General features: G+C 52.6%; 1 protein-coding gene across 1 annotated transcript in view; it reads left to right on the plus strand.

Moving 5' to 3' along the window:
- Nucleotides 1-23,526, plus strand: part of ASIC2 (acid sensing ion channel subunit 2) — a 210,517-nt gene that overhangs the window by 118,826 nt on the left and 68,165 nt on the right. The window contains exon 2 of the mRNA XM_059669510.1: nucleotides 21,418-21,568. Within this exon, the coding sequence (XP_059525493.1) occupies nucleotides 21,418-21,568 (151 nt within the window). The remainder of the gene's footprint in view (nucleotides 1-21,417; nucleotides 21,569-23,526) is intronic.

Genomic DNA, 23,526 nt, shown 5'->3' on the forward strand with positions numbered 1-23,526 from the left:
CGGTCTGACAGGAGAGACGCAGCCCTGCCCCGGAGAATCCTAATCTGATGAGACAGGCAAAGCTCTGTCCAGCGAGAGTGCGCAGCCCAGTGAGGGAGACAGGTGGCTGTCTTTCTTTGCAGATGAAAAGCTGCAGCTCAGAGCCATTGCCAAGCTCAGCACAGATCTGTGACCACAGAGCTCTGCAGGAGGCCACTGTGCTGATGTGCCCAAGCTTTGCAGCCCCACCCAGGGCGAAGGCTCTCCCCACCCCGTCCCAGCGTCACCTGGCTCAGCCTCATGGCCTGGCACCTGCCCCAGGCGAGCCCCATTCACGGGAGGCAGCCCTGGTGGGTGCAACAGCCAGCCCAGCAGGGTGTTAATAATGCACACCTCACAGAGCTGCTAATTAAACTTTAATGTCCTGCCCAGGATGCAGCGGGTCTCATGCAGGACAGGGCTCGGGCTCTGGGGAATCCAGCAGAAGTTTTGCAGCAGCTGCCAGGTTCTCAGAAGCAGGTCCTCCATGAGTCCAAACACGCCACGTGACGTGACACCCCCCTTACACAAACCAAGGCAGGTCTCCAGCCCCTTGGGTGAAAGGAAGTCGTTTTTCTGAGCCTGTTCAACGTGGCAGCTACGCTTTCTATATTAACTTACTTCCTGTAATCCTACCTGTAACCCTGAGATAACCACAGCCTGATTCCAAAGTTCCTGCTTTATCCCCTATTCCATGATGCCTCTTGGACATACTCAAAAAATCCCTGGAGTTGGGGGGAGTGGGAGGGAAACCATCCAGACACTAAGCACGCGATAACCCTTTAGAGCGGGGGTCCTCAAACTTTTTAAACAGGGGGCCAGTTCACTGTCCCTCAGACCGTTGGAGGGCCGGACTATAGTTTAAAAAAAAACTGTGAACAAATTCCTATGCACACTGCACATATCTTATTTTGAAGTAAAAAAACAAAATGGGAACAAATACAATATTTGTATTTGCATGTGGCCCGCGGGCTGTAGTTTGAGGACCCCTGCTTAGAGCATGCTCAGTGGACCCAAGTAGCTAAAGGGAAAGTTGAGTGTGCAATCTGGGAGGTTCAGACATAATAAAAAATAAGCCAGTGACCCTTAAGCATCAGGGCTCATAAGACTCACCGGGAAGTCTTATTTAAAACCCAGGTCAGCCTGGCCAGTGTGGCTCAGTGGTAGAGCATCTACCTATAAACCAGGAGGTCGCAGTTCGATTCCTAGTCATGGCACATGCCGGGGTTATAGGCTCAATACTCAGTAGGGGGCGTGCAGGAAGCAGCCAATCAATGATTCTCTCTCATCATTGATGTTTCTATCTCTCTCTCCCTCTCCCTTCCTCTCTGAAATCAATAAAATATATTATACAAATAAATAAATAAAACCCAGGTCAGCCTGGCCGGTGTGACTCAGTGGTTGAGTTTCGACCCATGAACCCAGAGGTCATGGTTTGATTCCCAGTCAGAGCGCATGCCCTGGTTGTGGGCTTGATTCCCAGTAGAGGGTGTGCAGGAGGCAGCCAATCAATGATGTTTCTCTCTCCTGGATGTTTCTATCCCTCCTTTTCTTTCTCTCTCTCTCTGTCTCTCTCTCTCTCTCTCTCTCTCTCTCTCTCTCTCTCTCTCTCTCTCTCTCTCTCCCTAAAATCAGTAAAAACATATTTTAAAAATGAAGTCAGACAGCAATGGCTTTGCGCGTGGCCCTGGCCTCAGGGAAAGGTGATGGAAGAAGGCAAGAGCTTTGGGGGGACTCTGGCAGCTCAACAGTCATGAAAGGTTAAGATGAACGGGGCCTGAGGGATTGTCAGGTCCTCCACCCTCGCTTTCTAGATGAGAAAAGTGAGGCCCCGCCATGAGAAGTCACCTGCCCAAGGCCTCGGGACTGGGGGCTTCCGACCCCCAGGCCACCACTCCTTCCAGCCGGGGGCATCTCTCCAGCAGCCTGCACCGTCCCACTTACTAAATCCTCTCCGATCCTGGACTTGGAGGGGGAAGAGGCACCACGTAAAATATGCAGTTTTTAAAATGTCAGGTCAGGAGAGCATCTTAACATATTCCCAGGTGGAGGCATTAGCATGTGCGCCCCTCACACTGCCTGCCCAGGCCTGCGGACATGTCTAAAATCGGAAATGTTATTAGGAGTTGAGGTGATGGGGAGCCCGCCGAGGAGCGCACGGGTGAGAGGGGAGGCCGTGGCCCAGGCTGAAGGCGAGGGGCGGGCAGGGACTGGAGCAAAGGGAAATTGCGTGGGGTTTTCTCACCAGGAAGCACAGGGGCGATATTCGAATTCTTGGCAAGAAGGAGCCTATTAGTCGAGGAATCCAAAATGAAGGGCTCACTAGTGAATTCTGATCAGCCCTGCTCACACATTGCTGGGTGACACTGGGGACATCACCTTCTACCCCTCGATTTCCCTTATATGTAAAGTACATGTTTGGAGCTGGATGATCTCCAGAGCTCTCACCTCAGCTCTGACATTCTCTTTGTGTCTTCCTTAAGCCATCGAGCAGTCCCTGAGCTAGTGCCTCCTAGAAAGGACATTCGGACGAATGCTGGCTGCCTCGACACTCCCCCCCCCCCCAATGTTCCTCACTGATGCTTTACCTACACGTTGGCTCTGGCTCACCAGCCTCCATCTCGGCACCTCCCAACAAGCCACCACCCGGGACCTTCTGTCCCTGCCCTTGGAGCCTCTGCCCTGTACTGAGTCCCAGGCCCTGTGCCCCGAGGTGTATCAAGCACACATTTGTGCACAAGAATTCTCTGTTTCCCAGCAAAGTCCAAGTTGGGAGAGATGCTAGCATTCACCTAGTCCCGTGGTCGGCAAACTGCGGCTCGCGAGCCACATGCGGTTCTTTGGCCCCTTGAGTGTGGCTCTTCCTAAGCCTTAGGAGTACCCTAATTAAGTTAATAACAATATACCTACCTATATAGTTTAAGTTTAAAAAATTTGGCTCTCAAAAGAAATTTCAATCGTTGTACTGTTTCAATACTGTTGATATTTGGCTCTGTTGACTAATGAGTTTGCCGACCACTGACCTAGTCCAACTCCCCTCCCACAGGAGTAATCCACATAGCCTGTCATTTAGGCCACAAGGAAGTAGAAAAATGGGTAAGATCGGAAAAAGAGATGAGGGCCAATCTGCGGAAGGATTTTGTACGTTATCATGTCAGCCAGCGTCACCCAAGAGAAGTCCATGAGACCATAATCCCATACAGCAGACATGGATCCCATGGTGGCCTTGGAGGTCTAGCCAGGTAAGGAACCTGGGCAGGTGCTGTCAGGGCCCTCCTGCGGTCAGGCCCTTCCTGCAAACACCGGTGACTGTCTGCCTGGGAGGTTCTCTGGGCACAGGGACGTCCCAGGCCTGAGCAGGAGGCACGTGGGAAGTGCTGGGGTGTTAACACTCCAGGGGCAGCTCTCAGCCCATGAGAAGTAGTGTGAGCAATGAATGGCCAGCTTCCTCCCCCGCTGGTGTGACAGCCCTGCGGTGTGTTCTTCACCTTCCCAGGAGGTCCCCTGGGGCCTAAACCCCAGTCACCACAGCAGGTTGCCTTCCTGCCCTGCCTCACTTCTTTACCTTCCTACTGGGGCTTCCTGGAGTCACTCCCAAGTATACCCCTACCTCTGGAAGGATCCAGCCCAAGACGGAAATGGTGTATAATCTGCCCCTCTTGCAGGTTCACAGTGCATAGTAAAGGCTCTGGCAGTCCTGCTAAATAAATAATTAATAAATAAAGCATGTTTAGCTGTTTAGCCCGGCATGTCTAACCTATTGGCCACGGAGTGTTTACTTCCCTTAAGCATCTCATAGAAATCGTGTTTTCTTTGTAAAATGCTCTGCAGACAATTAGGCACAACTGGAGCCTTGCTTTATTTATTTTTTAATATATTTTTATTGATTTCAGAGAGGGAGGGAGACAGAAACATCAATGATGAAAGTCATTGATTGTCTGCCTCCTGCAGGGCTCCCACTAGGGATCAAGCCCACAACCCAGGCATGTGCCCTTGACCGGAATTGAACCTGGGACCCTGCAGTTCACAGGCCGACGCTCTATCCACAGAGCCAAACCGGCTAGGGCCTGGAGCCTTGATTTAGAAAGACCCAGTGGGCAATGGCTTGCCCGTGGTAGGAACATAACTGTTAGCAGTGTTAGCTGCATGCCACTTTTGTGTGGGTGTTTTAGGACTCATACATTGTCACAGCCACCCTGTGATGGTGGACAGAGACAGTACTCTGATACTCACTCTACAGATAAGGAAACAGACTCAGTGAGACTGAGGGACGTGCTCTAGGTTCTAGAGCTAGTAAGTGGCAGATTCAGGACTGCTGACTCCATGCCCCTTTACAATGGATATCCTGTGAGCAGCAGGACCAGCAATAGCATCCATGTCCCCATCTTCCGAGTCGGTGAGGGTCCCTGTGGGTGAGCAAGGGCTGTATGAATGCGAAGGGAAATGGGAGGAAAGTGGCAAGGCTATGGTGGGCACCCTCTATAGGAGTCATGTCCCTTGTTCTGATCCTGGTGCCCCTCACACACACACACACACACACACATCACCTCACATTTGCTATCAATGGCCTGAAATCACTCTCAAGGGATGTTTTACGGGACCTGGGTCAGCTGGAGACTTAACCAACACACAACACTTTATTCACACACACGTCCATAGATTTCCAGGCAGGCATGCCCTCAGATACATATATCCAAGCGTGCGTACACATGCCGACATCCATATAACATTTAATTCACTTTATTGTTATTACCATTCTAGACCTCTGGACTGTATGACCCACAAGGGTAAGGGCTGAGACGCTCTCTTTCAGCATGAGAACCCCAGGGGCAAGCACAGCGTCCATCAGACAGCAGGCACTCAATAACTATGTGGGATAAATGGATGCATCACCCGCAAGAATGCAAGTTGCACTTTTGTAGCAAACGAGAGTCACACACACATACTGGGTGTGGCAAAAGTAGGTTTCCAGTTGTGAGTACGTGACACACACAGTTTATTCTTGTCTTTTTCTTGATTGATTTTTGTATTACTTTCCTTATGAACAATTTTAAACCTACTTTTACCCCACCCTGTACAAGCCACAGACACCCAGTACGAGCATGCAAACACACGTGCACATGGGAACACACCTATGTGCAGACCCCAGTGCCCCGTCCAGAGCCCAAGGTCGGGACGTGGACATCACGCCCACAGCCAGGAGAGCCCCAGCAGCCTCACTTAGCTCTCTGTCGATCTGCCCCAATTATAGTTGAAATAAAATGTGTCACAGCTGCTTCACTGCAGACCAACAGAGACGTGGAGGGAAAGGGAGAAATATCGGCCCAGCTTGCATTCTGGCTCACTGGTTTGGGGGAGCTTAAGGCATAAACGAGTTTGAATTTAATTGACTTTTTTATTGGGCTTTAATTCACTGGTACTTTTCCAGAGACTGACTCTGGCAGACAGATGCAGGGTGGGGACTGCCAGCTCCCCTTGCTCTCCTCCTCCCTCCCCTCCGCACCCTCAGGCCTGTGCTACACCACTTCTGCACACAGCAGCACCCCGTGACAACTGAGGAGCCGTCAGTGCCTGGCCCCTGCCCGGCCCCCATCTTCTGCCCCTTCTCATCAGTCTCTCTCATCACAGCTCCCTTCCCCCCAAAGGCATTTCAATTTAATGCAATAACATTGATTGAAAGCTTGCTCTACACCAGGCCCTGTGCCGGGTGCAGGGATACGGAGATGAACAAGAACAAATCTCTGCCCTCTGGGAGCCTGAAATCAAATGGAGAGATCCACAATGTAACAGCTACCAAAAATTAACCCGTGAGCATGGTCCAGTGAGGCACAGTGTTCGGGTAAGGCTGCCCAGATGAGATGCTTCCACTTTCTCTGGGAGGGGTAAAGAGTTTGCCAGGCAGGGTACTCCCAGGAAGGGCGTGCCAGGCAGGTGGAACAGCAGGTGCAAAGGCTTGGAGGCTGGGAGGGTATCCAGGCATTTGCCAGAGGTCCCTGTGTTGGGGTGGCGAAGGGAAGATGAGGGTGCCCATGAGGGCAGTGGGGCTCAGAGGAGTGACCTCCAGCCCAGAAGGTCATTCCTGTCCCACCTTTGCCACTCACTGGCAGTGCAACTCTGGGCAAGTCATTGTCCCTCTCAGAGTCACAGCATCTTCAACTGAAGCATGAAGAGTTTGAACTCATTGAGCTCAAAGAGCTTCTCTCATCCGTGGGCCTTTCTACCTTCATCGAGGTGACACTGCTCTGCTCTTCTAAGTCCCTGACTTGGTTGGTGCTGGTTGGAGTGAGTTTGAAAGAAGCCGGCCACAGAGAGCCCAGTGGGGAGCTGTGGTGGCCTGAGAACCCGAGGGTCTTGCAGAGTGATGGGTGGTGCCTGTCCTCCTCTTGGGGCAAGGAATGCACTGGAACGCCCCTCTCAGAGCCCTGCCCGAGCTCCTCCCAGCGGAGTGGGAGAGCAAGGCCAGCCCGGGGGCCACATGGGCGGGGTGCCCTCAACGCAAGGCAGGAGACCTGGGCTGCACTTTAAAGTTTTACCATCCAGACTCATCCGGATGTTTGAAATGTCAGTCAAGCGCTGAAGCAGAAGTGGGGGCTTGTCTCTGCACCCCAGTTCCCTCTTCTGTTGAATGAGCCGAGACATTCTGAGGATCCTGTGGCTCCTCTATCGTGGGTGGAGGGTTCGTTTCTTTTTCCAGCCCCACCCAGTGCCTTCTCAGAGTCGTTGTACTGATTTTTCTCTGTACTTCTGCTCTTCCCTTTTCACCGCCGTTCAGCTTTTTGGTTCTTTCTTTCTATCTTGTTGGTGGTGGTGATGGGGGCGGGTCTTCACCTTTGTTTCAGTGCCTCTCCTGGAAGATCTATAGAGACCATACCCTGCCTTTGTATTTCCCAGAGTTCCTCACTGCTTCCTGAACCGCCTCAGGGCAGTAGTACACGTGCACTTAGAATCTGTGGATCTGTGTTTGGATCCTGGCCTTGCTTCTGGGCTGAGTTTGGGGTGATCATTTGCTTGTGGTGGAAGGCCGTGTGACCTCTCAGAGTCTATTTCCCACCCCTAAATGGGGCATAATAACACATCAGACCGCTATGAGGGTGAAATACATACTATGAAAGCTGTCTCGGCCATATTTGGCCTTCACCCAGCACCAAGGACTCCACAGTCTGGTCCCACCCACCTTTCCCATCTCATCCACTGCTTTCTTCTGCTCAAACCCCGCCCGCAGGCTCACTGCTCCCAGCGCACCCCTTCGTCCCCTCCACTCACACCTCTATCTCTAACGTGCTGTTCTCTCTGCCCCTCTCTACCTTGGTGTCCTGAAACCCTCCTCCTCCACCAGCCACAGCACAAAGCCCAGCCCTTCCCAAAGCCTCTTCAGATCCTTCAGGTCAGCACTGGCCACTCGGCCCCCCTCTGAATCTCCCCAGTGTGTCTAACTGGCCCCCCACTTACCACATGCTGCTACTGCTTATTGTGCCTATTTGCTTACTCTCCTGTCCCCCAAAGGGACCATGGGGGTGAGGGGGAGCCTTATCTTGTTTATCTGTGTATTATTAATGACCTTAGAAAGTTTGTGAAACGAGGTAGGGCATGCGCAAATAAATTTAAATTTTGGTCATGATTCTAGTTTCATCTCCATGATGAACTGAGCCAATGCAAACCTATCTTCCACTAATGCACCCAGACATGCAGAACGAAGTGAAATTTTTTAAAAATGTGAGTTCAGAGCCAAGCTCAGAGAAAGGGAAATGCCAAGTGTCAGGAATGAGAGGGCCCTGAAAACCAGGACCCAGGAATAGCCATGTGCGTATAGATGTGTGTGTGTGTGTTCCTGTGTGTGCACGTGTGCCTGTGTGTTCATCATGTGTTCCTGTGTGTGCACATGTGCCTGTGTGTTCACATGTGCCTGTGTGTGTGCATGCATGTGTGTAGTGCTCTGCTCAGTTCAGATAAATTACCTGAATGCGTCTGTGTACAAGTCCCTAGCTGGACACAGAGGACCTGGCCCACTGTCCCCTCCCTCTACTCAGATGCAGAGTGCATCCTCAGGAGGGCAGAGACCCTTGGGGACAGTGTCACTGCTGCTCTGAACACCTTCTCCATCCTGTCCTGTTTAGCCTCATGACAGCCTTGTACGGTGGAGGGTATTTCAAGGACGCACTGAGGCCGAGGAAGTTAACTTAGTCCCCAACTCAGGATGCATCCAGTATTTGAAGCAGGCATTCTGACTATGAACCTGTGAGTTTAAGTGAGTTTACATAACCTCATGCCACTCAGTAGGTGCGCAAAAACATTTGTTGAATGAAAACCGGAATAAGTGGCCAGGAGAAGCTCACAGAGCCTTTAGGATGCTATCTATGGTCAGGGCCGGGTCTGGCATCACGGGTGGAGAGGGCCCAGCATCCAGCCCAGCTCTCCGTAGAGGGCGCCAACTTTAAAGTCAATGGATCCCCTGGCCTGTAGGTTCTGGGAGATGGTTTCTCCCGTCTCGGGATGATTGCATCTGGCCTCATTTCCTCTGAGGCTCCTCTTGATTTTTTCCCCTCCCCGCTGTGCATCTGGCTCTAATTCCCTTCCCGGGTCTCATTTGATGGTTACCACTTACTTTCTAAAATGCGCCATTAGGCATCTGATGTATAGTATGTTCGGGAGGTGGCCATGCTGGTGCTCCGAACCGTTTGGGGAAACAAAGAGGCCACCGCCATCTGCTGGGAGCACTGCCTGCTGCCAGGGGTGCCAGCAGGCCTCTTGGGTCTCTATGGGCCCAGCTCGGGGAAGGCGGGCTGTCCCCCCATCCTCACAGCCCCCCTTCCGGGGACATAAGCCCCAGAGTAGACAGCCTGCCGACTGCCCCTGTCTCCACACACAGCTTGAACATCAGAGCTGGAGACAGAGAGATGAAAAAGATGCCTTTCCTACGCTTGCAGCTTCACTGTGTGTGACCCAGGGCCTGGTCCAGACTAGCTCAGGGTCGGGGGGTAGGGGGGTCACAGCTGCAGCCGAGTGGGTCCAGGGGGCGGTGAGGGCCACCAGGGGGAACTGTACCTTTGCAACGTGAACACACACCTCTCCAGCACCATGTACCTCTATGAGCCATGGGAATGACCTGGGGCACAAGGGCCCAGTGATTACACATCAGAATTGCTTGGGATTCCTCTAGAATCCTGGACTTCTATCAATGGAAGGATCTTTTGTCGATTTTTCTCCCTGTCTTTTAAGCCAGGCTGACCCATTCAGACACCCCTCCCCTAGCCATGGCCCAGAAATGGGGCCCTGGAGTGGGGGCTGCTGCTATGGGAGGTCTTGTCCACTTGCTAAGGTTCTACTTGGAAGACGGCTGGCTCAGGGGGTGGACCATGCAGATGTACTCGCTTTATGCAGCCTGGGAACAGCTAAGTTGTGTGCAAATTTATCTTTCTTCATAAAACAAATTGCAGCGTAATGTCTTGCAGGCATTCTCTTTTCATTTAAATTATTTATTCAGCAAACTTCCATGGAGTACCTATGCTAAGCTAGTCTCTGCATAGAGCACTTGGGTAAACAGGACATAATCCCACGGTTTGGGGATGGAGCCAGGATAGACTCACCGCGCAGGACTGGCTCTCGCCCACCCAGTCATTTGCAACGTTGGCACCTCTAGCGTGGAGGGGTCCCTGGCCCTGGGTGCTGTCCTCTCCTCAGGGATAGTCCAAAGTCAGTGGGCACAGTAGCTGCTCCCTTGTCTCAACACAAAACAGCTCTGTAGGGCCACCCATCCCCGAGGGGTGTGACTATCCCCTTTCCTCAGATGAGGCAGCAGAAGTTCAAGGAACTTAAGTCACCGGCCCAAGCTCACATGTCTCGGGCCTGGTGGGACCGGGATCCCCACTTGGATCTGTCCCAGTAAAAAGCCTGCAATCTCTCTTCACCCCGTGATGCCTCTGCAAGTCACTCACCCTCTCTGAGCCTCAGTTTCCTCACCTGCAAATGGGACAATAGAGTCTACGTTGCAAGCTGGTTGTGAAGTCAGCAGCCATTTTCATCACAGGTGTCTCTACCCCTTCCTGTCGGCATCTGGCTTTGTGGCCCAGACTAGGGCGAGGCAAGCGAGGTGCCCCCCTGCACGCTGGGTATTGCCAGGAGGGTGCAACATTTAAGGAGGCGCTCCCTCTCCAGTGAGTGTGAGTGCAGCTCCCAGAAGTGAGGGTCTCCTGAAATTCCTCTCCCTGGGCACCTCACCTGCCTCCTCCTGGTCCAAGCTCTGACTTGGAGGTGAGGAGGCGCAAGTGGGCTGGGGGAGTGTGGAGGGGACAGGAAAGGCAGGCCGTGTGCCACGCTGGTGTACAAGCAGGAGCTGACAGCAGGCCCTGCTGCCGGAGGCACACGGCTCCCCCACAGCAAAGGGCGGACCATGCTCGTGGAATTCTTCCCAAGAGCTGAGTTCTATACATCGATGGGCATATGTCAGTGATGGTCTCACAGCTGCTCTACCCGGACAGCTCATGCGGTACCTGAGAGCAGCGTCCACATCCTAGTTATCTTTGTATTCCCGGAACCTAGCCGGGTATTAGACATGGGATGCTTGCTCCTTAGATGGTGAATGAACTAAAGAGTGCTTTGTCTTTCATTTTGCAAACCTTTCATCATCTTAGGCCCTTTGAAACATTGGTCATCAGTCCTGAAACTGAGGTACAAGGAAAATTAGTCTCCTGAGAGGCCAAGCCAGCAATCTGAGGCAGGAAGGCATAGGGACACGCAACCAATATTAGCCCGATTTTAAAAGCTAGTAAATGGCAGAATCAGGATTTGATTCCAAAGGTTACACTTGCTCCACTCTAGTGCAGGGCCCAAGTTTGAAGAAAAAAAATTATATATATATATATATATATATATATATATATATATATATATATATATACACACACACACACACACACACACACACACACACACACTCTAGAGGCCCAGTGCACAAATTCATGCACAGGTGGGGTCCCTCGGCCTGGCCAGTGATCGAGGTCGATCAGGGCCATCTTGCCCAGTCCTAATCAGGGACGATGGGGCCGGCTGGCAGGGGAGAGAACGCGGGAGGGCTCCAGGGCATGTCCAGCCTTCTTGCCCAGTCCTGATCAGCCAGACCCCAGCAGCAAGCTAACCTACCTGTCATAGCGTCTGCCCCCTGGTGGTCAGTGCACATCATAGCGACTGGTTGAGCGGTCAACCAAACGGTTGACCCATCAGTCGGACACTTAGCATATTATGCTTTTACTAGAGGCCCAGTGCATGAAATTCATGCATGGGGAAGGGGGGCAGGGGGAGAGGGGTCCCTCAGACCAGCCTGCTACCTCTCGCAATCCGGGACCCCTCAGGGGATGTCCAACTGCCAGTTTAGGCCCAATCCCGTAGTGATCCCTCTCGCAATCCGGAACCTCTAGCTCCTAACTGCTCTCCTACCAGCCTGCCTGACTGCCTGATCGCCCCTAACCACTCTGCCTCAGCCCCTACCACTCTGGCTTCATCCAGAAGGACGTCTGGAAAGACAACCTGTTCGGCTGTCCAGTCTAATTAGCATGTTATGCTTTTATTATTATAGATTATATAGTATATATATTTGAAATATACCAAGTCCTTTCTCTGCCTCAGTCACCAGCTAGAGTCCCTTCTACCTAAATCCCCTCAAATAGTGCCCTTCCTATTGCCCTGGGGCACCTGCCCAACCCTTTCCCCACTTTCAGGCACTGTCCCTTAGTACAGAAACACTGGCACAACCAGCAGGGTTTACATTCTTCCAGCACAAGGATGGCAAATGGGATTCATCTCGCTCATAGTGTCAGCCAGAATTGTGGAGCTGAAAGAAACCATGAGACCCAGAGGAAAGGGTGTTGAGGTCCATTGAAGACCGAGGAAGGGGAGTGGCATCATGCATGCTGGGGGCTGCCATCCGGGCCTCAATTCCAAATGCCAGGAAAGCAATCTGATTCCACTGCTGAGAACCCTCCGTGTCTGTGGATCTGCGATGGCTCTTACCACTCATCCCACAAGCTTTGCTGCTAAAATTACATGCCACGCCCCTCTAGCCCTCCCCTGGGGAAGAACTGGGAGACAGTGGCATCCTCGGAGGGGTCCCTGAAGAAGATGAAATGGCTTCCAAGTGTGCAAACATGAAATGGGTCAGAATGTGACATGAGGATTTCACTGCCGCGTGGGTAGTTACTCATTTGACCTTTTTCTTGATCAGCTTTTAGAATCCGCCTGCCTGGAGACTGCTCTTAGCCTTGGCATTAATTGGAACATCTGCTTTTCCTCTGTCAACATCATAAGCCACCATTTGGTTTTGACTGATGCATCGTTCTCAATGCAGCCCTGTAGAATAATGCGAAATTAGGCCAGAAACACAACAGCACACATTTCTAGGCCCCTCCCTTCTGCCTCCCTGTCTCACGCCTGCTCCAAAGAAGGGCGATCCCCAGAAGGTGTGTAGTGGGACAGGTGCAAGGAGTGGCCCGTGTCTTCTTATCTCAGGGTTGGTTATCCGGGTGTAATACACTCACAGGGGGAGCGTGAAGCCCACCTGATCCCCTGGGATAGGTGCTGGAAACCTGCAGGAGACATGAAGTTCAGACCAACAGAAATATTCAGGAATATTCTGCCAGGAATACCCAAGGAAAGTTCCAGAAAGGATCTGGGCACGCCACAGGAAAACCACGTGGGCACAGATTCCTGCAGGTCCAGTGGGTCACACTTAGAGGTGGACGTAGGACTGTAGTCACAGGGTCAGGCCAGCAACTGTGAAAAGGACGTGTCACGGGGGCCATGAACCCAAAAACCACATCCTGTAGAAGCTCAGATTCCAGAACTCAGGTGCGGAGTCCCTACTAATAATAATTACATTCGCTAACTTTATTAAGCGAGTCCCTTCGGCCTGGCACTGTCATCATCTCATGAGTATTCAGAACATAGACTAAGACGTGCCCCGCTTGAACCAGCGTGTAGAGAGGGCGGCCCGGCAGACTGACGCTGGGCGGTGCCCAGTGCTGTGGGAACGCACAGAAGGAAGCTGCCTGGTGGGCAGCGATGGGGAGGCTGTGGGGGGCTGTTGCAGAATCCTCCAAACAGCCGGGTGTGGCAGGACTCGGTGCCACCTCCCCAGGGCATCTGGGCGGCTGTGCCTTGGACACACCCCACCCCCAGTCTGCTTTGCCTGGGAATTGGAACAAGCCGGCAGCAGGAATAGCAGTAGGGTTAGAGGGAGGGAGTGGGGCCAGCAGAGGGAGGGGTAATGGGACTGTGGGCAGTTTGCGGCCACACTTTCTCCTTCACTTTTTCTGAGCTTCTGCCCTCCTTGAAGGCAGGGAAGCCCTCCTGAGGCCGGTTCCCACAGCTAGGCGTTCACTCCTCAGGGTTAGCCTTGGCGGGCTAGAAATGTGCTCTTTTCATTTTTATTTTTAAAAATATATTTGTGTTGACTTCAGAGAAGAGGGGAAAGAGAGAGAGAGATAGAAACATCAGTGATGAGAGAGAATCATGGATCAGCTGCCTCCTGTACACCCCCCACTGGGGATCAAGCCTGCAACCCGGGCATGTGCCCTTGACCGGAATCGAACCATGACCTCCTTGTTCATGGGTCGACGCTCAACCACTGAGCCACATCAGCCAGGCAAGTTCTCTTTTTATTCATCCATGCGCCCTGGCCCCATTGAGAGTGAGCAAATCAGAGACCCAGGCTCGGGGGTCAGCGCAGGTGCCTCTAGAACTGACATGACTTTTCTTGGACCTCCTCTCAGTCACCACATCTCTGTCTTAATAAGCATCTACTCTCTGACAGCTAAGCTGCATTAGTCATTGTGAACAGTGTCAGGCACACAGTAGGTGTTCAGCCAAGATAATGGGGCTCCAAAGACTGTGTTCTTCCAAAAACCCTGCCTGCCGTTAGTAGAACCCAGAGGTGTCCCGCTGGGGGTATTAGGTTCTGGAAGCGGAAGAGAGCTAGCATGGTGGGCAGATAGGAGGGGCTCAGCAGGCGGCCGCCCTGACAGCATCCACATGGCCCTGCTAGGACCAGAAGCCCATCTGAGGGATGTGTCACAACCTGCTAAATACCTTTGGTGGCGCCCACTAGGGAGGATTCTGCAACAGCCTCCCACGTCCTCCCCATCACTGCCCACCAGGCAGCTTCCTTCTGTGCGTTCCCACAGCACCTAGCACCACCCAGCATCAGTCTGCCGGGCCGCCCTCCCTACGCGCTAGTTCCTCACGGGTTGACTCATCTCTGCATCCCCAACGCCTGGGACGGTGCCTAAAACACAAGAGGTGTCCGTAGATGTTCACCACGCGAACGAACGGATGAGCCACAGATGCAGTCCCAGATGGACGGCATCTCAGATTCCGTTTCTGCAGCCAAACAACTGCGCTCTCCCTCCCCTGCTCCAGTGGGGCTCCGGCATGATGCACACCACCAGCAGCCATGCTCTCCACCTGGGCTGAAGACTGTTTTTTCTCCAAAATGCTTTCAGACCCTTTACAGCCCTTTTGATCTTCATGGCAATTCAATGGGAAGGTACTCTTACCAGCGTTTTTAAGATGAGGGAGCAAGATCCAAAGGGGATGAAATGTCTCCCCCAAATCAGTGAAGAGTCGGCACCGGACGCTGGAGCTGCCCGGTACCCAATTCCACGCCTGACTTTTTCTCTTGCTCTGACTCCTCCCACTAAGTGCCCTCCAGGGGGCCAGGTAGAGGGCCAGGTATGGGAATTCTGAGATGAGAATTCTCTGCACAGGAGACGGACCATGAGGGCCTCAGCAGAAAGAGCAACCACACTGTCGCTGCGTCCCATCTGTAGCTTCCATCAAGCCCAGACTCCCACCAGCCAAGCTGCCATCCAACTTCAACGTTGGTTCCCCACATCCCACTCCATCGCCTCAAGTTGGGCCCACTTTCGGGTTCTCCCAGGAGGTGTTGGGAACGATTCATCAGTGGAGGTCTGGCCATTTGAACAACTTGCCAGATGAACAGCTGGACCGACCGCCGTCAGGTGTCCCTCTGCCTCCCCAAGCCTCCGCCAAGAGAACCTTTGCTCGCAAAATGTTTGCGTGGAAGGCGAGCACTTGGAATTCCCCGGAGCCTGGTGCTGCTTTCCCGGCCACCAGAGATCTGCAGTCGCTCGCAGCCCCTTTCTCCGGTGTGGCTCTCACACCTCTCCCGCTCCGGCTGCAGCTCTCTGGACAGCTGCCCAGCAGGAAAGGCCTGCGCTGTGCCTCAGGCTGGGAGAGAAGAGACCGGAGGCCTGTACTGAAACTGGCACAGGAGACGTCACATCCCAGCAGATGGGGACAGGGGCATGAAGAAGGGGGGCCCATTACCATATCTTATGTTCAAATAACACTAACTGTTCTTCTAACAACCCAAACGTATAAAGGGAAAGTCAGGAGAACCACTCTCACGCTGCAAGACCTTGGACAAGGCGGTTAGCCTTGAAGAGCCTCAGTTTCCTCATCTGCAAATTGGGGAGAATAACATCTACATCAATGGGCCTTAAAAGAGAGAAGGTGTATGAAGCAATCAGCACCATTCCCGACTCGTGGTCAATGCTCAGTGATGGCTCATTCTTCTCCCCCCCGCCCCCCCCCCCCGGAAAGTAGCCTAAGGATATTAGCAATGTCCTAAGAGAGATGGTGGCCCCCTGGTTGGGAAGAAGGGAGAAGTTGTTGCAAAGGGACCGTGTGTCCCTCATCTCCTTCATTCCCAGGGACAGCACCTACACCGTGGAGGTGCTTTTCTGGGTGTTTGTTGAAATTGCCTTTGTCATCTCATTGTGGGGCAGTCAGGCAACAGTCCCTGGAACATAATAATAGGTGGTCAGAAATCCCGGGCAGGAACAGATGATTGAGGGAGCAGATTTTTTAATGATACAGTCTTTGCCGTTCAGGAGCTGGCCATCTATGGCGGCCTCCTCGCCTACATCCCTCGGCTCTACTTGATTTTCAGACACATTAATTGCAACTTCAGAAAACAAAAGGCAGATTCATTTTGTTTACTGGAAGCCTGATAACCCATTTGAAGACTTTCTCACTCCCCCAATGTGTGAAATGTGTTTGAGGCGTTAGAGGAAAACAAAACAAATGAAACTAAATGGTTGGCTTTAACATGGACGTTATTTTGCAAACAGCGTAATGAGAAACTTCAGTCATTCATTGAGAAGAAAGCTCAGTCAACTCAAGGGGTGGGGGAGGTTTATTTTAGAGGCATTTGGAGCAGAACAATTTCATTTCCTGCAAGTGTAGTAAGCGAGAAGAGACAAGAAGCCCACTGCCTAGGAGCAGCCCTAAAGGTCGGGATTAATGAATGGGTCAGAAGGTTTGAAGCTTGTAGGCCCAGTTGCGTGCCGTTAAGTGGGTATTTCAGCGGCCCTTCAGGGAACTGATACATAATTTATTTTCTTAAATAGGTACGTGGTGTAGAAATGTTGGTTGCACTCTTAATTGGACCAGAAAACTATGTCTTCATGAGTACCAGCTTTTCCTCAATTTCCCGGCAAGGGCTCCACTTTGCATTTCCCGGACTCTAAGGCAGGGTGCCCCTACAGATCACGCTGAGCCTGGATACTGGCACCTGGGCCAGCAGCAGCAGCCAATCTTTCTCTTGTTCCTGGATGCAATGCGCTGGGACGGGGAGCCTAGCCATTATCTCCCACCCATGGCATGTGCAAAAAGATGGCTTGAGAGGAAGAGCACAGACCCAAGCCATCAAACCCAGGTCAGATCTCAACTCTGCCCCCAAACTAGCTGTGTGACCTAGGGCAGATCATGTCACCTCTCTGGGCCTTAGACTCTCCATGTGAAAAATTAGATGTTTGGGCAATAATATTTTTGTTGCCTGCATGTCCCCAGGATTCCGTGCCTTTGAGATGCACCTCCCCCATTACCAAATGGGAGAGCCCTAGTGTTAGCAAAGCACCAGACTCACCTGCTGGGAACAGAGCTGGTTGGGAGGGTGTGTGGGTGTAAGCTGTAGGGACCAGAGAGCAAAGAGCACAGGCTTTGGAATTAGGCAAAGATGGATTTACCCTGGATTCTCCACTTATCAGCTCCGTGACCTGGCTCAGCCTTTCGGGGCCTCAGTTTTCTCATCTGTAAAATGGGAGTGATGATAACAACCTGACAGGGCTGTTGCACAAATTAGTGACAGCAAATATAAAGTGAATGGCAGTCCAGGGAGAGCAGCAGAGCCAGTCGGTGACTTAAGACCTACTTGAAGAGCTACTGGAAGGCAGCGAGACCCTCTCCCTGTCCCCACATACAATGCTCTTTGACTTAGAATGGGTCAGTTTCAGTTTGGGGTTATCTATCCACTATACCCATAAGTGGATGCAATTTGGTTGTTGGGATTTAAATATAGATTTTCAAAATGATGTGTAAGCATCAATGCATCTCCCTTCTACAGAACTCCATGGTCCCCAGATCTCATTGGCCACCCTGGGCTTCTAGCAACAGACTTAACATTATTAAGGAATTAGAGGCCCAGTGCAGGAAATTCTTGCACTGGTAGGGTCCCTAGGCCCTGCTGGCGATCAGGGCCGATCAGGGCCTTCTGGCTGCCGGCCAGGGCCTTCCTTCGTTCCACACCGCCCCCTGGTGGTCAGCGCACGTCACAGCCAGCAAGCAAACTCCTGGTCTCCCAGTAGAACTCCCGAGGGGACACTTTGCATATTAGCCTTTTATATATATAGTTAAGCCATCAGTGGCACCCAGTGGTTTTCATCCCCTCTAACTATTTCAAGAGGAGCTTGCTACTGTGGAGACATAAGCACATGGGACAATCCCCCTCCTTCTTTACTTCATCTCTGACCTTCCCCCACCACCCAAAAAATGTATCTGTCTTCCGCTGAGAAGGAGAAACAGTAACTCCACCCCCCACCCCGAGTATGGGTTCATAACTAGTAAAGATATCTGTTGTGTAATCTTCCTAACAAATCTACTTTCATTCTCTCATTTAGGCCCTACACCCACACGGCAAGATCATCGTGCCCAATTTGCAGATGAGGAAAAGCAGAGGCTCAGGGATTGTCCATTTCTTTCCCTCAACTTCATGGGGCCATTCGTCTCTAAATTGTCACGTGCCCTGCAAAATGTTAGCAATGGCGATCCTCCCATTTTATCTCAGGATCCCCCCATCACCTCTAGACATCCAGGTTGGAAACATGCACCATGAATTCTTACCAATCTATCCAACTAAGAGCAATTCTAGACTCCTAGCCGCCCTGCAAACCCAGCCCCGCCAGCCACGACTGATCTGTCAGCAACCCGGGGCGCAGAGATGGGCTCGGGAGATTGGCAGGTCTGAAGAAGCAGTGAGCTCACCCAACTGACAGTCTGGACTTAAATAAATTGTGGGTCTTGGCTGGGGGTGATAAGGCATAAATTCCAGGCGCGTGTTATTCTTACACATCATTATGCCCTGAGATGGGGACGAGAGCTGCATCGTGTCCCAAGTTTATAGCAAAACTGCACTGCGCGTCAGTAGCCCTCGGGCCTTTGATGTTGAACAGAGAGGAAAAGAATCCTCTCAGAAAAGCCGGTGGAACAGAGGGCTCAGCGGGCGGGCAGGGGGGCCAGGTGAGGGTGCCCTGCTGGGTCTGAGCCCCTTCTCCTGCCCCTACCAAGGTAAACTGTCTTTAGTTCCTGAAAGGATCATTTCCTCTAACACCTTCACAGAGAAGCACAAGGAAAATACTTCGGTAAAATGAAGTGGGAAGCTGAGAAGGCCAGAGCAGAGGAAGGGAGAGGAGGTGTCAGCCTGAGCTCCCGCCAGAACCAGGCCGGCCGGCTGGCCAGCACCAAAGGGCTCCTCCCAGGGGTGGGCAAGAGGATGGGGCGTAGCAGCACCTTGGAGCCCATTCATTCGTTCATGTGACAAAACAGACACAGTCCCTGCTCTCTAGGACAGTGACGGCGAACCTTTTGAGCTCGGCGTGTCAGCATTTTGAAAAACCCTAACTTAACTCTGGTGCCGTGTCACATATAGAAATTTTTTGATATTTGCAACCATAGTAAAACAAAGGCTTATATTTTTAATATTTATTTTACATATTTAAATGCCATTTAACAAAGGAAAATCAACCAAAAAAATGAGTTCGCGTGTCACCTCTGACACGTGTGTCATAGGTTCGCCATCACTGCGCTAGGAGCTTACAGTTCAGTGTAAGACACGTCCAACTAATAATCAGTTGCTACTTTGATATGTTACTCTAAAGGAAAAAAGCAAGGGTACGAGGTTGTATACAAGAAGCCCAGTTTAAATGGAGGCTGGGAGCAGGGGCTGGGTGTCTCTGGGGATGTGGCATTTAATCCAAGGCTTGACACAAGTTGGCCAGGCAAAGGGTGTGGGGAGAACACTCTAGGCAGAAGAGACTGTATATAGGAAGGGCCCGTGGGGGGTGAGCTGGCTGCACATCCCAGGAGCTGAAGAGGCCCGTGTGTGTGACACATGAGAGAGGAGAGAGAGGGAGCCCCTGCTGAGCCCTGCGAGGCCCAGTGAGGATTTGGGCCTTTATCTTAAATGCACCAGGAAGCCACCGAAGGGTGTTAGGCCTCTTTATGGCGGTCCTGACTTGATAAGGAACTTGGCTGTTGCAGATTGTCCCCAGCCGTCTCTCAGACACGGCTGCCGTCACCCTCGAGCTCCCTGCCCTGCCACTCTGGTTGCCACCATCCCTCACCAGGCTGTCTTCTGCGTCAGTCCACACCTGGCAACTTCGTGCATTTGCCCCAGCACCCGCCCCCAGGAGCAGGGAGCAGGAAAGACGGGACTGACACTGAGGCAGCTGCAGGAGCTGCCACCTGGGCCCAGGATGAGTGCCAGGCCTGGAAAGGGCACCAAGGACCTGTCTCCTCCCTCCTCTATGGGGAAAGACTGATTCATGAGGTGCTGATGCAGCCAGCCCAGTGCCCGGCACAGAGCAGGCACTCAGGCAGTGATCCACTAAAGGTAGCAATGCCCCAGATCCGCCATCTCCTCTTGCAAGTGGGGAAACGGAGGGTGGCTGGTATAAAGGCAGGATCGGGTTGAACTAGGAGTCCGTGTCCCAGATGGATACGTCCTTGCTGCATAGCCTTGGGCAGGTCACTCTGTCTTTCCCAGGCCTCCATTTCCTTACCTGTGAAGTCAGGCGGGTAGGCGAGATCATCTCTGAGTCCCCTTTTAGCTCTCATACCTTGTCCTCACCCTCGGAAGCTCAAGGAGGGTCGATTCCTTTATCAGTGCCATGCAGCATGTCTGTGGCAGGGCCGGGAGCACAGGTGACTCCAGGAGTAGACAGCATATTCTAACCCCAGCTGGCTGTTCTGAAGTTCAAGTGGCAGATGGAGGGGGAGTGGGGGCTAGGATTTCCAGTGATCTGGTGCTAAACTGCAGTGTACTTCTACTTACACTAGAGAGACAGGAAAATTCGTATTATGAACAGTTTTGGAACCAAAGAGGTTATTGGTGGGTCTACAAAGGAAACCTCTGTTGGCGCACCCCCGATGTCACTCTGGATGTGTTCAGCCTGGCGGTGGACGTGCTCACTGTAAAACGCTCTCGTCCATCCATCATAGCGATCCCTAAGAGCATCTCTCTGGGGGACAAGTTCGTTAGCCAAGTTCACTGGCTACATACAGTAATGATGATAAAGCTCAGCTCTTTGAAAAATCGTGTTCCGCCTGTCTCCACCACGTTGCCGAGCGAGTAGGGCCTGTCTGTTTTGAAATAGTTCACCTGCCAGGGAGGGACTCGGAGCCATTTCGTACAGCGGAGGAACATAAGGAATCTGTCGTCTCGCTGACCCTTCCTGTAGACTGTGAGGGCGGGTGGTAGGGCTTGTGCTTCTTTGCCATCCCCAAATCCTTGCTCATAGTAGGGCCACGTGCACGTGACAGAAAAAGGAAGCGGATATGACCCCTTGGCAGGTAGTGGTGCTGTTTCCGGGAATAAGAATGCAGGAGGACCATGGCTGTGGGGGGAGCCTGAGGAAGATTTCTTCCCACTGGGACCTGTGAGTGTCCAGGGTCTGTGGTCCCCCGGAGGTCATGCTTATTAGGCAGTGGGATCAGTGTGTCTGGAGCCCAGGAAAGCTCTCAGGGCCAGAGGTGCGGACTAGAAGGTTAAGAGCGGACCAACATGTGGACAGAAGGACCATTCAGAGGGAGAAGAGAGCAGATCCCATTGCCACAAACCCAGAGGGTGTCCAGCTTTGTACTTTCATGCCAGAATCCCATGTGGCAAAAGTCAGGCCATTAGGGCGAGGAATCCTTGGTCCCTGACGGGCTGATTGTGATGGGCTGTGGGGACTCTGGCCTGTTGTTGGATTTCTGGGGTCTCACCTGTCTCTGGAGCCCAGTCTGAAGTCACCCATGTGCTTCTCTCTCTCTCTCTCTTCTCTCCTTCAGGTGTTTACAAAATATGGGAAGTGTTACATGTTTAACTCAGGCGAGGATGGCAAACCTCTGCTCACCACGGTCAAGGGGGGGACAGGCAACGGGCTGGAGATCATGCTGGACATTCAGCAAGATGAGTACCTGCCCATCTGGGGAGAGACAGGTGAGCTGGGCACATGGACCTGGGCCGTGGGGGATGGCGGAGGGGAGCAGGACTTTGAAAGACTGGTTTGCTTCAGGTGGGCTGTCTCGGCCCACCTATGAGGGACTGATCTCTGCCAAGGGATTGGTGGCATGCCGGTGAGTGGTAGGGATGCCCCTGGCATGGGCTAGGATGAGTTTCTTTGGATTTCACCAGATGGGAGAGGGGTAGATGATGGGAGTGTTGGGAAGCTGGTAGGGTGAGGAGTGGTGTTGGGAGGGGGCATTGAGGAAGGTTTGAGTCAACAAGTATGGTTGGGAGGTGACTGGCTTGATTTCAGGAAGAGGAAGGGATAGAGCAGCCCCTCCTTCTCCCAGTCATATTGGATTTCCCGACCCAGCCAGGAGGCCCAATGGGAAAGAAAGCAGGCTTCTTTCTCTGGAGGAAGGTGGAGGGGCTGTGCAGTGTTGGACATCCAAAGGTTAGGGACTCACCACACCTGTGGGAACCCCTGGGGGCCTGTGTGTGTATAGGTTTCAAAGCTTTATTCATTTATTTTTTCAACAAATTCAGTTACCATATATACTACCTCAGGCTTTGCACCAAAGTCAGGACATTAAGGTGAAAAAGAATGAGTCCTTGATCACAAACTGGAAGAGGAGACACACTATTGTAGTCCATTGTGACCCCAGTATTGCTGGTGCTGTGGCCTCCGCCTGGACGGGGGAGAGGGGGGGGGTTGGGGAGGAGAGGAAGGTTCAGGGAAAGCATCCTAGTGCATGCAGCATCTGAACGGGGTCTTGGGATTGTCCTGGGTTCTCATAAGAGGGGTGTAGACAGAGGAGAGGGCGATGTGAAGGCAGAAGCAGAGATGGAGTGATGCAGCCAGGAGCCCAGGGATGCTGGCCTCACCTGGAATTCCACCAGGTGAAGAAAGTAAAGAGGTGCCCAGGAGTGGGACTGTGGGTGCAAAATAGACCCAAATAAGACTGATGGTGTGTTCAGGGCATAAAGGTTAGGGGTGGGGAAGGGGCTCACGGGATGGGCCTGAGGAGGGGCCACAGGGAAGGTGGAGGGCAGAGAAGCCTCCAGCAGGAGGAAGGCCTGGGCCCTCAGGTTGGAGCTGAGGAGTAGGGGGGAGCATGGAGGTCAAGCAGCCCAGGCCTTACTTCCCGCAGCCCCCAACCTGTGTTCCTGCAGCTGATCCTTCCCATTGTGAGGCCCAGCCCTCGCTATGCCCAGGCCTTCCAGGCTTCTGAGGCAGCAAAGGCTCCCACCCCAGGGCTCACTGGCCGCAAACTCCGATCTCTCTCCCCACTACCATGCTCTCCCTTCCTCCCGGCATCCTCGCTTGAGCGCCCTGCTGGGGAGAGCTAAGTGTGGCCACTCACCTCACACTGGTTAGTTCTCCTGCTCCTCCCACTGAAAGGTACAATGGCCACCACACATGTCATTCCAGTAACGCCTCCTGACAGCTCCCCTTGCTCCAGGCCTCCAAACCCCACCTGCTGTTGCTCAGGGGCACATAGTCCATACCGCCCACTCTTCTACATGCAGTGCCCCTCCCCTCCGGCAGGGGGATGAAAGTGTGTGTTCCCACTAAGCTCTGACTGCCGACCAGCGGAGCCCGGCTCTCCAGAACATCCCGGAGGCCAGCCTGCCTCTGAGAGCTGGATCCTGGTCCAGAGAGAGACCCTGCCTTGTAAATACCAGAACATATTTGCTTATTAAATTTCCTGTGGAAAGGGAGAGAGATGAAGACATAAAAGTGAGTCCTGATCCCAAGGTTGGTGACACGGCCAGGCCTAGCCCACCTTTGACACAGGAGACAGGCCCCGTCCTGCCTGCAAGGCTGCATACCCACAGATGATATCTTGGTTCTTTGGCATTCCTACCTCCTCTCAATCCCCAGAGAAAGGAGCCTACGTCCTCACAGGAGATATTGGGGTGGTGATAGAGAAGAAATTACTGGAAATGTG

This window comes from Myotis daubentonii, chromosome 16 (genome assembly GCF_963259705.1).
Source record: "Myotis daubentonii chromosome 16, mMyoDau2.1, whole genome shotgun sequence".
Classification (NCBI taxonomy): Eukaryota; Metazoa; Chordata; class Mammalia; order Chiroptera; family Vespertilionidae; genus Myotis; species Myotis daubentonii.